Consider the following 16,690-nt stretch of genomic DNA (forward strand, 5'->3'; position numbering starts at 1 on the left):
CCCCCCGCCCCGCCACTAAGCCCGTGAAGGGAGTAGACAAAATAAGAAAAAGGGATAACCCCACGACTGGTAAGAAGCTGGACTAATCGTGTTATAAATATTTTGGCTCTTTTATTCCACGGTAGGTATTGGAGTTACTGTAAGTATACATTTCTTTAAAAAGAGAATTATAAATTACTTTCAATAAAAGCATTGAATGCCTGAACGTTTTCCTGACTTGGCTCCGAAATGCACATTGATAACATCTGGCCATACACGCTCACGCAGGAGAAAAATTCAAATAAATTGCGTTTAACGTTTATGGGATTTGGGGAGGGAGGCAGTGAGAAATAAAAACCACCTGAGTGAGTACTATTATCAGGCTAGGGAGCAAAACCGAAAGAAGCCTTGGGAATGAATAGCCACACGCCGTTAGGTCAGTTGAAGGAAAGCTCAAAAATAGAGCATGCGGCCCTTATAATAAAGTTTCCTTCTATAAAATGAAAATAGACATGGGTCTACGTGGACCAGAAGGATGGTTCAATAAAAAAAAGGTTGGAATTTGAGTCTGAACGTTAAAAGGCCAGAAGATTGATTCTGAACACTTACCCGGAGGTAAACGACAAAATCCCGGCATTGGAAGGGTTTCTGCCGCTGGGTGGTGAGAGGGAAAATGATATGTGACTCATTGTTGTCTAGGAAAAGTGTGCGTTTAACGGCGCCTTTTTGTTTCAGAGTATCTAAGTGGACCTCCACAGTCAGGCCTAAGGGACAGAGACAGAGCAAATATAATCAGGAAAGGAAAAGTATTCGGTGAATGCAGTGCTTGAACGAATTTCTATCTCAACTTGCTAATTCAGAAAACATCGTTTTCATAGTTGGGATCAAAAACAAATACACGAGCTGAAAAGGTTTTATGAAATACTCCCCAAGCTATGCAACTCATTTTGTAATGCTTTGACACAGTCATTTCCTGCCCCCCATGATGATATCTGTTTTTATAGATAACATTAACATCAATTTTCAAGTAATATTTATAGACAGGCTTCCATATATACAATAGAAATCTTAATGTTAAAAAAGGGCTCTTTGAAAGCATTACAGGGTCTGCAGAGAAACATATTGTTAACTTTTCTTTGGGCAGCAGAGGAGTGTAAAAATGAAAACATGCTCACCTATTGTGTTTGAAATGCTCTGGCCTGCCACTGACGCACACACTTTTAAAGAAAAGCTATGGAAAATAATAGTCAATAATGTATTGGTTAATAAATTTTGAATCTGAAGTAGAAATCTTATTTCATCTCACCCCAGGTCAAATGAATACATCATTTTTCCTTTAAACTTCTCGGTATACACACACTCACAACTAACAAAATAGACATATATTTGCTTTTTTTTAAATTTTTAAATGTTTTATTTATTTTTGAGAGAGAGAGAGACAGCGTGGACAGGGGAGGGTCAGAGAGAGAATCCAAAGATAGGCTACAGGCTCTGAGCTAGCTGTCAGCACAGAGCCCGACGTGGGGCTTGAACCCACCAACCGTGAGATCATGACCTGAGCCAGATGCTTAATTGACTGAGCCACCCAGGTGCCCCTAAATATACATGTATCTGTAAAAAAAAATATATATATATATATGTATATATAGACATATCTCACCTATACACTGATATATATATATAACTCTATCTATCTATCTATCTATCTATCTATACACTGATATATAAGACTATAACACTGATACACATGACTATAACACTGATACAATTAAGACATGTAACATTAATACCTAGGAAGGTAATACTTTAAAGCATTACTAGAAGCTAACTGATTTAATCAACAGATTAAGTCACTAATTACTTGCTGCCTTTATTCAACAAATATAAATGAGTATCATCCATGTGCAAGGGAGGGTAGAATTAGGCAGTGTAGCTGGGAACAGCCAGTTGTAGAGCCTGAGGAAATTCAGTATGGTTGGTGCTGTCGAGCAAGGCAGGAGAGCTATAGGAGGGGAGGCTGATTGGGTTGGTCTGTGGGGAACAGGGCTTTGAAAATCATGTTAATCCTAAGAGGCACGGGGCAGGATGGGATGATTAGCCCTCATCCCCGCTCAGCTCAGGAGGAGATGGGAACCTGGTGGTAACTTGCTGTGTGTGGGTATAATTAGAGGCAGAGACACGTAAGAGGGCAGGGAGAGAGAAAGAACTTGGCGTGGCTGTCTCAAGTTGGGGAGGCACAATGATATGGTACAGAGAGACAATAAAGAGAGTAGACGTGCGTAAGAGACACTTTATAGTTTTGCCTGGAAATTGACCTAAACTCCAAAAAGATGTCTGCCATGGCTTGTAGGATGACCGGCACTTGGACCTGCTCTGTGACCAAAGAGGGAATGAGAAACGGCCAGATGTCTCTGCCTGGCTTTGCAGAAAGTGCTCACGACCCTCCTGCACAACGGCAGCCAGCACTCGAGGTGGGGCTTTTTCCCATTTCTAAGAAAGTGAAAATATAAGAACCTACTTAACGATGATTTAGTGACAGTCTTCATGTTTTTATTGATAAAATACTATAGTATATTTTGAATATTTCTACAGGATCCAAAAGCTGTAAATAATCCCCAATCATACTTTAATTATGTGTCAGCTTCCTGTGTTAAATATAATGAAAATGTGTCACATCTGGGACTCATCTATCTACCGTGACCTCAGTCAATGTCTCCCTTCAGGGTAAATAATTTGCCACATGCCATTAAGCCAATAGTTTCCTGAGATGTCTCTGCTATTACAAGCATTTGTACCCTTTCCCCAGAGAAATCACAAATTCCAGCCCACTTCTACTTCAATTAGAATTATTTTAAGAAAGATGAATAGTTAACCGTATCTTTAAATTCTTCAGCAGGTATGACTTGCAACACTAAAATGTTTTCTGTGTCCAATTTTTTTGGGAAGTACTTGGCTTTGTGTTAAAATCATAGACAAAGTTTCATAAGATCAGTTCCTACCTATAATGAAATGATCAACTTAGGTACATTAAAATAATTTTATAGATAGGATTTTGTTTAAATGAGTAATCAAAAGCACTAACATTTTTGAAAAAGTAATAAATGAAACTGAATGTGAACATGATTTTCTTGTGAGGAGGTATTTGATCCACAAATGATGTTAGCAGCTGAGTTATGGATTATATCAGTTACCTGTCAGTGTTATTCTGTATTTCTTTCTTTGCTCACCCTTTCTGTTACCTTCAAAGTTTAAAATAACTGCTACAACTGATTGAGTTATTGGTAATAGCACCTCAACCTAAATGTGCTAGTTTGTAGATATCTTTCACAGAAAAGAGATGCCAAAGCAAAACTTTCCAAGCCCCCTGTTCCGATCTAAAAGGAAAACCTCAAAATATTATAGCAGTGGACAAAAATATTCATTTTTTAAAAGAAAATTTTTATTATTGGGCGCCTGGCTGGCTTAGTCCATAGAAAATGAGACTCTTGATCTCAGGGTCTTGAGTTCAAGCCCCACAATGGGTGTGGAGCCTACTTAAAACTTTTAAAAAGGACATAGTTCTATCAGATGTTCAAAAATGTCATCAAGTTATGATAAATAAAACATTTAGAAAAATTTTATTATTGAAATATAGTTGACTTGACATCCAACATTATATTTGTTTCAGGTGAACAACCCAGTGATTCAACAACTCTACACATTACCATGTAGAAGTGCAGTTACCATCTGTCACCAAACTTCCAACAAAATTACTGACTCTGTTCCCTCCACTGTCCTTTTCTTTGCTGTGACTTATTTATTCTGTAACTGGAAGTCTGTATCTCTTCATTCTCTTCATCTACTTTGCCCATCTCTCCCCACTCCCTCCTCTCTGCCAACCACCTGTTTGTTCTCTGGATGAGTCTGTTTCTGGTTTTTTTTGTTTGTTTGTTTGTTTACACATTTGCTTTGTTTTTAGATTCCACATATGACTGAAATCATATGGTATTTGGGTTCCTCTGTCTGACTTATGTCACTTAGCGTTAAATCCTCTAGGTCCATCTATGTTGTTGCAAATGGCAGAATCTCATTCTTTTATGGCTGAGTAATATCCTGCTGTATATCTATCTATACCACATCTTCCTTATCCACTCATCTATGGACACGTGGATAACTTCCATATCTTGGCTATTGTAAATAATGCTGCAATAAACAAAGAAATGCAGATGTCATTTTAAATTAGTGTTTTTGTTGAAATATTCACTCTGAATGTAGCTAAACATCTATTGTACATAAACATACACATATAGTCACTATGTGTTTTATATACCAGAAAATTAGGTCCACTCACAGTCTACACCTAATTATGAAATACTCTTGTGTTGTAAGGGAAAGCTGTGACCTATAATTACTAAGAGCTAAAACTTCAAATTTGAATTTATGGTCACCTTCAATATGGTACCTTAGTCTGTATAGGTCTGATTGGAACAAAGACATTAAATCAACTCAGGTCCCTCATCACATCAGTTCTAAAGGAAACTGGTGTTTGCAGAAAGCAGGACAATATGTTATAAGTCCTTACTCAATGTACAGTTGGAATAATGATGCTGTGGTATAATGGTGACATAGCCATGCATGACGCAAAAAGAATAAGGTGGATGTGAACTGGATTTAAAAGTACAGAGTGGGAGAGCCTGGGTGGATCAGCCGGTTAAGAGTCTGACTTTGGCACAGGTCATGATCTCACCGTTGGTGGGTTCGAGTCATGTGTCGGGCTCTGTGCTGACAGCTCAGAGCCTGGAGCCTGTCTTTGGATTCTGTGTCTCCCTCTCTCTGACCATCCCCTGCTCATGCTGTCTCTCTCTCTCTCTCTAAAAAATAAATAAGACCTTTAAAAAAAGAAGTACAGAGCAGTTCATTTTTCAACCTAAGCAATTTAATTTGATTTCAGCAATAGCAAATATCAGATTTTTCCTGAGGGTATATTGGAAAAGGTTTTCTCAGGATAGTGCTGGTCTTTTACATTTATCAAATGAAATATTTTACTAAATACTTTTCATTTTTAAAAATATTTAATTCTTTTTGAGATAGAGACAGAGCATGAGTAGGGGACAGGCAGAAAGAGAGGGAGACACAGAATCCAAAACAGGCTCCATGCTCCGAGCTGTCAGCACAGAGCCCAGTGCGAGGCTCGAACCCACGAACCATGAGATCATTACCTGAGCCGAAGTCAGCCGCTTACCGACTGAGCCAGCCACCCAGGCGCCCCAAACAGTTTTTATTTTTCTAATTGATTAGTAACAGTACTAATATTTATTGTGCCATTTTTTTCTAATTTAGAAATACCAGTAGCAGATACCTTATAAAACCACACAGCTGTTTGAAAGACAAAGAAATTTACATAGACAGACATGAAGAACTATTTCCCAGTTAGGGTTCCCTTAAATAGTTTTCAGATGTGAATACAAAGTTCTACCAAATACAGACAAAACTACAAGAAAGCAAATCAACAAATGCTTGTCAACTATTTTGGAAATACTGACTTAAATTCCTAAAATAAACCTACGAAGTATCACAGAAACACATTCTAGACTGAACAGCTGTTAACTTGCATCCTCTAGTACTTTGAAGCACCAAATTAATCCCATTATTGCATGTGTAAATGAAAGGCAGAGAATGCATGCAATAGAATGAAATAAACAATTAAAAAGACATAAAGTATGCATTTGCCCATGTAGCAAATTGCATTTTACCTTAATATGACTTAATGCAATAAGGAAAATGACACATGAAAAGAAACATAAAACCAAACAGAACCCATCTCTGTTAAAAAATACTTATGTTTAATTAATTAATTTTAAAGTTTATTTACTTATTTTGAGAGAGAGAGTGTGCGCACACACGCCAGCATGAACAGGGGAGAGGCAGAAGGAAAGAGAAAGAATCCCAAGCAGGTTCCATGGGGAGCTCAATGTAGGGCTTGAACCTATGAACCCTGAGATCATGACCTGAGCCAGGAAATCAAGAGTTGGACCCTTAAGGGACTAAGCCACACACATGTCTCCTATTAAAAAAACCAACCAAACAAAAAAACCCACTAAAAATCCTTAGAAAAAAAATGATCTAGTTCAAAACAACACTTTATATCAAAGTGTGCCACACGTGGACACTTACAAGAATCCAGCCTAGGGTCCATTCCACTGTAAACGGGCGAACACCAGACCCTTTGGGGAGCTGAAGTCTTGGCACTCTTGCCCAAAGTGCTCCCACAGATCACTTCAGTTAAACACGCCAGGGTAAGGAGAGATGCTGGCTCTTTCACATATTTTCTCAGATCAGGTTTTCATTATAATATTTTACGGTTTCAAACTCTTTAAAAATGTGTTCAGGGCACTTCCCCGGTACTTTCAAAAACCGGTAAAGGAGAGGGCACGCCTCGGGGAATGGGGAGCACCCAGCCAGGACATTCTTCAAAGACTTATTCCGTCTCCCCCTCACTCTCCAGTCTCCACTCACGATGGCTTTGTCTCCAGTATGACCTCCTGTCAAAGGGCCATCAACAACACGCTGAAACTGGCTGCAGAGAAGTTCTCTGGGTCAAGACTCATTTGCTGTGCATCTGACAATTCTCGGGAGCTGAGCGTAATGTCTGAGTTAGACCACACCTTCTGGAAAATGAGGGAAAATCTCAAACACTCCAAGTGTTTGTTGATTTTTCAGAGGCTAGCCCTGTTGGCATCACCCAATAAGACAGACCTATGACCCTTGAGGACCTTCGTCCTGAGAAACAAAGTGACATGTTCCCAAGCTGTGTTACACTTGAATTCCATTTGTAGTTCCTTCAGACGACTGGCCATACACTTCCAGAGGCCATATAAGTCGTGTTCTCCTGTGTCCCCCCAAAAAGGAACCATAATTTTATTGCTACTCTTGATAATGAGATCACGGCTCCAGTAGAGTTTAGAGCACAAAAATCCCTATTTTTATGATGTTTACCTTCTGTCAAGTTGTGCGTGCTAAATCATAAAACTGACATGTGTTTTCAGCATAGGAAACTGAGTAGTTTCACTGAAGCCTGACTATTAAAAAAAAAAGACATATATATCTGGAAAGGGGTCTCCATAAGCATATATATAAATCTAAGAGTTAAGGTCTTTTCTCCTATTTTCAGTTTGGTTAATATTTATTTTAGCACACCAAGAATCCAAAGGAGATCACCCAGATTTGTTACAATGGCAATGTTTCCCATGTTTTTATGATTCTCCTCTTATCTGAGCCTGTGGAATGGGGGGGTAGCCTTCATGTGATAGGTTACCAACAGAAGATCGGCATCATGTCATAGATCCTTCTCTTTTTTTCTATATCTGTATTTATTTTTGTCTCTATATTAAAAAAACATGAGTTTGCATTCATGCCTCCCATTCCAGCTTTGCACCACAGAAATATTCTGTATGTCCTCCTTTCTGTATTTGTACGTTTCTTCTCCAATGCTGAGAAATACTGCCGCTGCTGCCCTCATCATACTTATATCTCCAATCTCTCTGAATATAGTTATCTTCTCAAAAATTTTTTAATGTTTTTATTTATTTTTGAAAGAGAGAGAGAGAGACAGAATGAGTGGGGGAAGAACAGAGAGAGACAGAGAGGGAGACACAGAATACGAAGCAGGCTCCAGGCTCTGAGCTGTCAGCACAGAGCTGGACACGGGGCTCAAACTCACAAACTGTGAGATCATGACCTGAGCCGAAGTTGGATGCTTAACCGTCTGAGTCACTCAGGCGCCCCTGAATATTGTTATATTAAAAACAACACCAACTGTTTTTTAGCATAGTTGACATACAATGTTACATTAGTTTCAGATGTATGACTTAGTGATTTGATGAGTTTATACATTGTGCTACATTCCCCACAAAGTATAGCTACCATGTGTCCCATTACATGGCTCTTACGGTATCATTGACTGCCTTCCTTATGCTCTGCTTTTATTCCTGTGACTTACTCATTCCATAACTGGGGGCTTGTATCGCCATCTCCCCTTCACCCATTTTGTCCACCACCCCTGCCCTCAGTAACCATCAGGTTGTTCTCTGGATTTATAGTTCTCACTCTGCCTTTTATTTCTTTGTATATCTTTTTAGAGATTCCACTTAGGAGTGGAATCATATGCTATTTGTCTTTCTCAGTCACTTATTAACCTCTAGGCCCATTCAGATCGTCTCCAAAGCAAGATCTCATCCTTTTTAATGGTTGTGTAATATTCCTTTATATATATTGTAATTTTGTATATATAGTAATATAGTGTATATAGTAATAGTGTATATATATTCAATATATCCTATTTCATAAATATTACAATATGTTGTAAGTTTGTGTACACAGTAATGTAGCGTATATATTAATAGTGTGTATATATACACATCACGTTTTCTTCATCCATTCAGAAACACTGACTCTTCCTTACTCCAGCTGGGTGTGCAGAGCCACGGCACCAACACCTGACCAGAGCTTTTCAGAAATGCAAAGCCTCAGGCCGCCTCCCGGAGCTGCATTTCCCCAGACGCCCAGGTGATGTGAATCCACAGCAGAGTTTGAGAAGCACCGGCTAACTCACCAGGCCACGGGTGACACGGACTCTGGCATCTGGCATGTTTTATTTTCCAGGTTGATAATCATTGGGTGCAGCAAAAGCTGGGCATCCACGGTCACGACCGGCCTTGCTCTGCAGGGAGAGAGCAAGAGGTTTTCATGAGCCACACGAGTGACATCCCACTTCTAGAAGCCACTGCCAATGTTCCCAGCCTTGATGCCAAGAATTTGCCTCGCTGCAGGCACAGGTGGGCTGCAGACTTAACTAATTACCTTAAAACACATGTGGTAGTTCATGAATCCAAATGAAGGATGCAGTGGGTCCCATCAAGCAAAACCGCGTTCACGGACCTGCTTTGTTTATGGAGTGGGCTCGGGGTGCTTGGGGCCATGGCCGTGAAGTGCCGCTCTGGGATCTGCTCCCTTCCTCTCCCAGGAGATGCGTCAGTCGGCATTCATGCCTGCCCGTGAGTACTTGCGTTTTGCAAATTCTCTGAGGGTTTTTTATTTTGCTTGATAATGTTTTAGGCAAGCTTTGAGACTGAGCTAAACTCATGAGGGTGGGTTGACAAGTTCATCGTGGACTTCACACAGAGCAGTGGTTCCCAATCCTGACCTCCAGGTGTTTTCAGATGGGTGATGTGCCCAGGCCCCACCACAGACGAAGCGCATCAAAACCTCCGGGGGCCAAGGCCAGTCCCTGGAATCTTCAACAGACCCTCCAGGTGGTTCTAATGCACGGCCAAGTTTGAGGAGAGGGAGCAATGCAGAGCAGATGCGAGTCCAGCCACCCAGGGGAGGCTAAACAGGGAGGCACTGAACTCATTAGGGAAGGGGTTAGGGCATGTTTTGAAGCTGGGTTCCAAGATATGAGAGCTAAGAGCCAAGTTTCCAGATGACAATAAGAATGATGTCGCGCTGGGTAAGTTTTCCTCTGACAGGAGGGGGCCATGACTTGGGACAGTGTATGTTGAGGGCATGCCCTTAAACACTCCATGATTATCACGAGGGGCCCCACGGGGGATCTTCCTAAACGCCTCTAAACTATTTACCTCTACTTTGTTACATAATTTTGTTTTTAATATTGTGTTAGCTCCAGGCGTTGAAAACGCAGATAGGAAGACCGAGTTAGACAATCACTGGGACAAATACCTACGAGGAAAGACAGGGAGGGAGGGAGGGAGGAGCCTGGCAGGCAGCCGTCAGACTGTGAGGCAGGTAAAGAGTCACCTTCCCCCCCAGGGAGCCCTCCTCTATAAGTACATTTCAATGCGTTTTCAAAGCAAAGAGAAAAATTCAAACATAGTGTATCATTTTATAAAGTTCTCCTAAGATTCATGTCTTAATTTAACATGGGAGTAGGGGCTGGAAGTTTGGTCAGAAGGTATGCCTGTAAAAGATCGAGAGATGAGGGGCGCCTGGGTGGCTCAGTCGGTTAAGCATCTGACGTCGGTTCAGGTCATGATCTCCCAGTTCGTGGGTTCAAGCCCCGCATCGGGCTCTTGACAGCTCAGAGCCTGGGGCTGCTTCATATTCTATGTCTCCCTCTCTCTCTTCCCCTCTCCTGCTCTCTCTCTCTCTCTTTCTCTTTCTCTTAAAAATAAACATTAAGAAAAAAAGAGAGATTTAAAGGAAAGTAATTGAGAGCAAAAATTCCTCCAGACTTTAAAAAGAGCATCTACATGTTCTCCAAAATAAATAGTTGGGATGTACTCGTTAAGGCAAAAACTGAACAGCAAAACGAAACAATGAGAAGAACATTTTCATACTGCAAAGCACGTACCTGTAAACGGCTACTTTTCCCGTCCCGAATGCACCTACAATTAAATCTAAAAAAGACAAAAACTCAAAACACATGCACACTTTTATAGAAACAATCTAAGCTCATAATCATAAATAGCGTCTTTAGCACCCCAAATCCTGCTTGTAGAGCGAGGCTGTCAAACCCGAGCAGCAAACTGCACCTTCCTGAAGACATTCTGCACACCATTGTACCCCAGTAGGACACACAGGCCAGTAGCCTTCTGGACTTAGGAAGGCCAGTCTTCTCGAAATGCTCTAAAAATGCTTCATGACATCATTTCTCCCAGCCTCCGGACTTAGGACCTCCGTGTTAAGGGAAGCAAAAGGGCGAAAAACTGGTGTTTAGTGCCTGTGGACCAGGCTTGTCACACACATTGTTTCCATTCCTTCCAGCACCCTGTCAGGCAGCTATTGTCACCCACCAAGTGATACATTTTGACTGTCACTTTGACACAACCGTTTGCTCCTTATGAATAGTGTGGATGGCGAGTATCCTCTTGGCAATGTGATTAGTAGTTTAGGAAATAGCTGATGTGTCATTATCATGATCTTAAATACCAACAACGTGGATAATAATAAATAGCACGTGTTGAACACTTACTCTAGGGCAGGAATTCTTCTGAAGGGTTGACCTTAATTATCCTTGGGAGAAGCTAGGAAGTCTCTGTTGTTATTAGCACAGTTTCACAGGTGAGTAAATGGAGGCTTAAGAAGGCAAAACTGAATTTTGGTGGGGTTCCCTGGGGTTGATCTAGAGCCGTGCTGGGCAATAGAACAGTCCTAGGCGGTTTGAGGGGTAATGTTCACACTGACCGCAGTGATCAGCTAATACATAGGAAAAGTGGTCTGCTCGCCTAGATTTCATGGATACTGTTATTCTTGGTAGAGACGACCAAACAAAAGTAAAAATGACAGGGGCTGAATCTGCAGAGCACAATTCAGATGCAGACGTGAGAAAACTGGACCTGGCAGAAGTAATGGCCACAGAAGGAAACTTACAACAGTTGGGACCATAAGTGGTTAATCCTAGCAGAACAGAAATGAAAACAAAACAAACAAAAAAAAAGAGGCCAGTCCATATGGAAAACTGATCATGGAATTAAGTGGGTTTAACGGAGTTTGCAGGAAAATGATTTGTAGGCACTCACTTTTCCTAGACATAGGAGCAACGTCAGGCTGCAGACAGGGATAAGTCCCCTTGGGGGCCCGGAAGTGCCCTGGCCTGAGCCCTCAGCTAATGATGGATGGACGCTGATCATAACTAGGGACCCCACTCTTCACCCCCCGGTGGGATAACTCTGAGGCATTTTCTTTGTCTCCCACGTGTCCCCAGCTCCCTCTGTCCACCGTATCAACCTGCTTCATAGGCATCTTTAGGGTGTTCTTCCTTCCCATGGCCGTCTTCCCTCCAGCCTTAGCAATGTTTCTTGGGACCATTTCTCACACATAGTGCTTGCTTTCTAATCCTTGTCCTTCAGGTCAGTGCTGGAACAATCATTTTTGTTAAAAATGTTTGTTTAAAAAAAATGGACTCAAACATCTTCAAGGTTAAAACCACAGTCCAAATGTCTCATGTTTTATAGCCACAGAGTCGGATTCAGATAATAGGCTTGAGACTGGACTCTAAGGCTCTGTATCTAAAAAAGTGTGTTTGCAAATATTCAGAAAGGTCGAATGAAGCTCATCTTAAAGGATTTGTGAGATTAAAAGACACATTAAGAAAAATGACAGTTTGGGGGCGCCTGGGTGGCTCATTCGGTTAGGTGTCCAATTTCGGCTCAGGTCATGATCTCGCGGTTTGTGAGTTTGAGCCCCACATCAGTCTCTGTGCTGACAGCTCAGAGCTTGGAGCCTGCTTCCAGTTCTGTGTCTCCCTCTCTCTGCCCCTCCCTCCCTCTCTCAAAACTAAATAAACATTTAAAAAATCTAAGCAAAAGGAAAAAGGACAATTTGACCAACTGCAGTTGTTGGGAGTAAAATAGCTTTTTCCACGGATTCAGGTCTTTGAACACTAGAAACCAAAGTTTCTGAGTCTGCCGATTTTAAAAATTTTATCAGAATTGCAACTTTTTCATGTATTTTCACATATATTTTTTGTTACATTCTTCTTTTCCACCATATCCTTCATTTCTGCTACTTCGGAGGAAAAAGAGTTACTGATTTGCAAAAATGCAAACTCTGTTCTTCCTGTTTGTAACACGGACTCCAGTATTTAGACAAATAACGTAGGTGTCCCTCAGGGTGATCCCTATCTGTTGAAATGACACCAGACGAGAGTTCTCTTGTGAAAACTGACTCAAGAGGAATCATGTGCTTTGTCTTTGCCTCCAAATAAGGTTAAATACTAATATGCCAAGATTAGATATTTTATAAAAGATGAGTTTTAAGAATGGACTGTCCAGAAATGTCAAAGAAAATAACGATAAGCTCTTCCAAGGCAAGACTCTTTGTTCAGGCTTGGAAATGACAAGTACCTCATGGAATGGTACAGGTTGAAATGAATGAAGAGAGAAATAACGCATGGATGGATGCATAGCACCAGGCACAGGGCCAGATCTGGAACAGGGGCTTTATAAATGCTTGAAGTAGGAGAATAAGTAATAATGAGATAATGTTCTAAAGATGAGAGAGATTAAATGGGACAGGCTAACGGAAACCATGGTTAAATTTGGCTAGAGTTGTGCATAGATGTGCATGCATGCACGCACGCACGCACACACACATACACACAGAAGCCTCAGCCAGACTCTAGAAAATTCCAGAAAACGGTACAGAAGCTGCATCATGACTAGATCATCATCGTAGAGAAGAAGCTGAGAGACACCGCCCTGACAGTAATGAACAAGAAGCCTTTTCTTTTAGGAACTTTGGTTCCTGTGCCTCAGGGTGGGAATTTTACTACTCTGGGAAAATAAAGTAACTGGCAAAATAGGCCACAATTTTCTTCATGAGAATGTGGCCACAGTTATTCCGAGACCACGAAAGCAGTTATCTACCAAGAAAGTATGTTTGCTTTTGGAGATGCCATCTTGGTATTGTGCCTGCTGGAAAAGGCTAGAAACATTTATGCTCTGGGCCTTAAAAATCTGGGGCCTCTGTAGGGAGAAGAAGAACTGATCTTCCAATTTGTGTTCCTAACCAAATTATCCTTTCAAAATATGGGATTTGTTTTGAAAAGTACTATGCAGTTTCCATATATATATATATATATATATATATATATATATATATATATGAGTATACACATGCACACACACGTATATGTATGTATACACACACGCACACACATACGTATATAATCCTTATATATGGACACATAGTTGACATTTGTATATATGTAAGTATATACACTGCACACACATATGTCCATACAGATATATGTGTGTATATATACATATATGTGCACACACATAATTTTTAAAAATCTTGTGTAATTTCATCATACTTAGGAATTTAACGGATAGTTGGAAAAGAAAGTAATTTGGGTACTGGTAGTTGGATTCATAACTCTGCAAACTTTCTTCCTCACTCTGAGATAACAGGTCCTATACTACTATCTACTGTTTATTCTCCTTTCTTCTATAAACTTCTTAGAGGCAAATTCTGAAAACAAATTAGAAATTTTACCTTTATACAGAAACACAGCCATTTTTTCCCTTGAAGAAATAGCTGGGAACTAAAATCGGTTCTTTCCCCTTAATCCAAAACTGCTCCCAAAATGCTGGGGTCCTTTGTTATCACCTCACATTGCCTAAGAAACATAGTTTATTTTCCTTTTGGCTTTTGATGAAACAGTGGAGTACTTTTAAGAATACAAGAAGGGGACATTAGCATGCGTGCAGGATCAGTTGGCAAGAAAAAATAACCCTAAAAATGTGAGGTCGTAGGAGATGTATTACACCTCCGGTTTATATTTTATTTCTCCAAAATTATGCTTATTAAATAGGGGAGAAAAAAAGAGCCAAACTTTTAAAGCAGTACTTGGACTATAGAGTCTGACTTTATTAACGTAGGAAGGAAATTTAGAGGTGGAAGACGTTCTATGTGAAAATATCAGCTTTGTCTTGAGTCTGGGTGTAGGTGGGCAGGAGGGAGTGGAGACCTCCTGGGGGGCAGAGGGGAGCCATGGGAGGTGAGAAGCAGGAAGAGCAGAGGTCCTGCTTGATTAGGGATCACCCAGAATCCCTTGGTGGAAGTCCTCTTGGCCATCCAAGTGCCACCATTTCACAAGATGGGAGCCTCTTACTGGCCACCTTCCTACTTTCTCTTCCTACACTCTCATCTTGTTCAGAAATGTACTAATGCTTATGCAAATGCCATCAGACCCCTCCTTTTATATTTTGGAATTAAGACGCATTTACTATTTTTGAATAATTCTGGAGCCACCAGCATAGCCATAAAGAACTTCAAACATAGTTTCACTCTTTCCCTCTCTCTCAAAATAAACTTAAAAAAAAAGAAAAAAGGCAAGAATCTTTCTTCAGGCTTGCAAATGACAACTACTTCATGGAATGGTACAGGTTGAAATGAATGAGAGAAATGGAAGCATACAGTGTGTAGCCTTCTTGGTCTGGATCCTTCCACTCAGCTTAGTGCGTCCAAGATTCATCCACCATGTTGCGTGTGTCAGGAGTCTGTTCCTTTTTATTTATTTATCAAAATTTTTTTTCTTACATTTATTTCTGAGAGACAGAGAGAGACAGAGTGTGAACAGGGGAGAGACAGAGACAGAAAGAGACACAGAATCCGAAGCAGGCTCCAGGCTCTGAGCTAGCGGTCAGAACAGAGCCCGACACGGGGCTTGAACCCACACACCGCGAGATCATGACCTGAGCCGAAGTCAGATGCTCAACCGACTGAGCCACCCAGGCGCCTCTGTTCCTTTTTATTGCTGAGCAATGTTCCCCTGTGTGGATGGCCTAGAGTTTGACCATCCCTAGCTAGGGGACCCTTGAGTTGTTTCCCGTTTGGGGAAAACCATATACACATGTGTATACAGGATTTTGGTTTTGATTTGTAAATTCCCTTGTTGAATCTCTCTCCTGTCACTGAAGCTCTCTTATAAAGCACTGTTTTATTTCAAGTGGAAAATCACTGAATGGAAGGTAAAAAATTGGGAATTCAAAACTCCAGTTCATCTTGCCACTCGTTTCCTAATGGCTCTGGACGAGTCACTCTTCTTCCTCAACTGTCTGGCGGAATCTTCAAGGTTTTCGTGGGTCGAGAAAACCATGAGCTCTGCAGAATTGGTTGAGACCACACGACTATGCCTTCCCTGCCCTGATTTACAGCCCAGGATTTTCCCTCACCTGTCCGTCGGTCTTGCTCCCACAGAGCCTGTGTCTCCTCTTGCCCTCACGCTGGGACAGCCAGTTTCTGCCTTTCTTCCTGGCTTACCCACACTCAGGCATGTGACTTTCTTACCTCCATGACTCAGCTGCCTGTGCTCACCGTCCAAAGACTTCTGGCCCCTGCCCTAGCGTTAGTGATGCTCACAGCTCACAGCCTCCCCTGCAGGCCCTTCTCCTCCCTGTCCGCAGAGCCCTCCCCACGACACGCGTGTTTCCAAGATGAATCGAGGTTGTTCAGGTTGATCTGGACCTGCCCGAACTCTCCTCACTTTCCTACAAGGATACCATTCAGAGAAATGGCATTACACATGATGTATAAAATGATGGGGCCAAGGGGGATGAGTAAATATGACAATGTTGACTTATAAGTAGGTTATGAAATTGGCTTAAGTGTTTGGCCCTAGAGACACAGCTCATATCTGTGGGAAGCAGGCTTTAAGATAAGTCTCCTTGAGTTTGGCAAATGTGTCCATCTAAAAATAGACAGAGGCTGCCTTTCTTCCTTGCTTTTTTATTGCAACATGCAAAATATTACTGTGAGGGAGGTTATGAGTTGAGGAAGAAATGCCTGAAAAAAATGCATGGTTTTATCCCAGAAAGTAACAATCCTAATGATCTGTCTGAAAGGTTTCCAAATGAACTCTGGAGAAAAACATGTATGAGCTGGAATGCAGTATCAGGTTGCAACATTCTAATTTACTGAGAGTTTATTTTCCTTTTTTAAAAAAAATCCCACACAAAATAAGAGGGAAATATCAAATGATGAGTCTGCCTTATGAAAACGGTTTTCCAAACATTATTGGCATCCTGTGGCTGCAAGTATCACCCTTTCCCTCCACGACTGCTTGATGTTTTACTTGTGTTCTGTGTCACCGAATCAAAGGCATTTCACTTTATCCTCGGTGTGGCCACACTAACAATACATGTGCTATGCAGTCAGTTGCTAAAAGCCTTGGAGAAAAGTCTGTTTCTTTGGGACCAGTCCCATTGAG

The 16,690-nt window shown here is 41.1% G+C and overlaps 1 protein-coding gene across 1 annotated transcript in view; it reads right to left on the reverse strand.

Moving 5' to 3' along the window:
• ITGA8 (integrin subunit alpha 8) overlaps positions 1-16,690 on the reverse strand; it is a 195,742-nt gene that overhangs the window by 65,904 nt on the left and 113,148 nt on the right. Inside the window, exons 16-19 of the mRNA XM_029955577.1 lie at positions 10,328-10,373; positions 8,570-8,677; positions 1,155-1,210; positions 589-743 (exon numbers count right to left, since the gene is read on the reverse strand). Of these exons, the coding sequence (XP_029811437.1) occupies positions 589-743; positions 1,155-1,210; positions 8,570-8,677; positions 10,328-10,373 (365 nt within the window). The remainder of the gene's footprint in view (positions 1-588; positions 744-1,154; positions 1,211-8,569; positions 8,678-10,327; positions 10,374-16,690) is intronic.

This window comes from Suricata suricatta, chromosome 10 (assembly GCF_006229205.1).
Source record: "Suricata suricatta isolate VVHF042 chromosome 10, meerkat_22Aug2017_6uvM2_HiC, whole genome shotgun sequence".
Lineage (NCBI taxonomy): Eukaryota > Metazoa > Chordata > Mammalia > Carnivora > Herpestidae > Suricata > Suricata suricatta.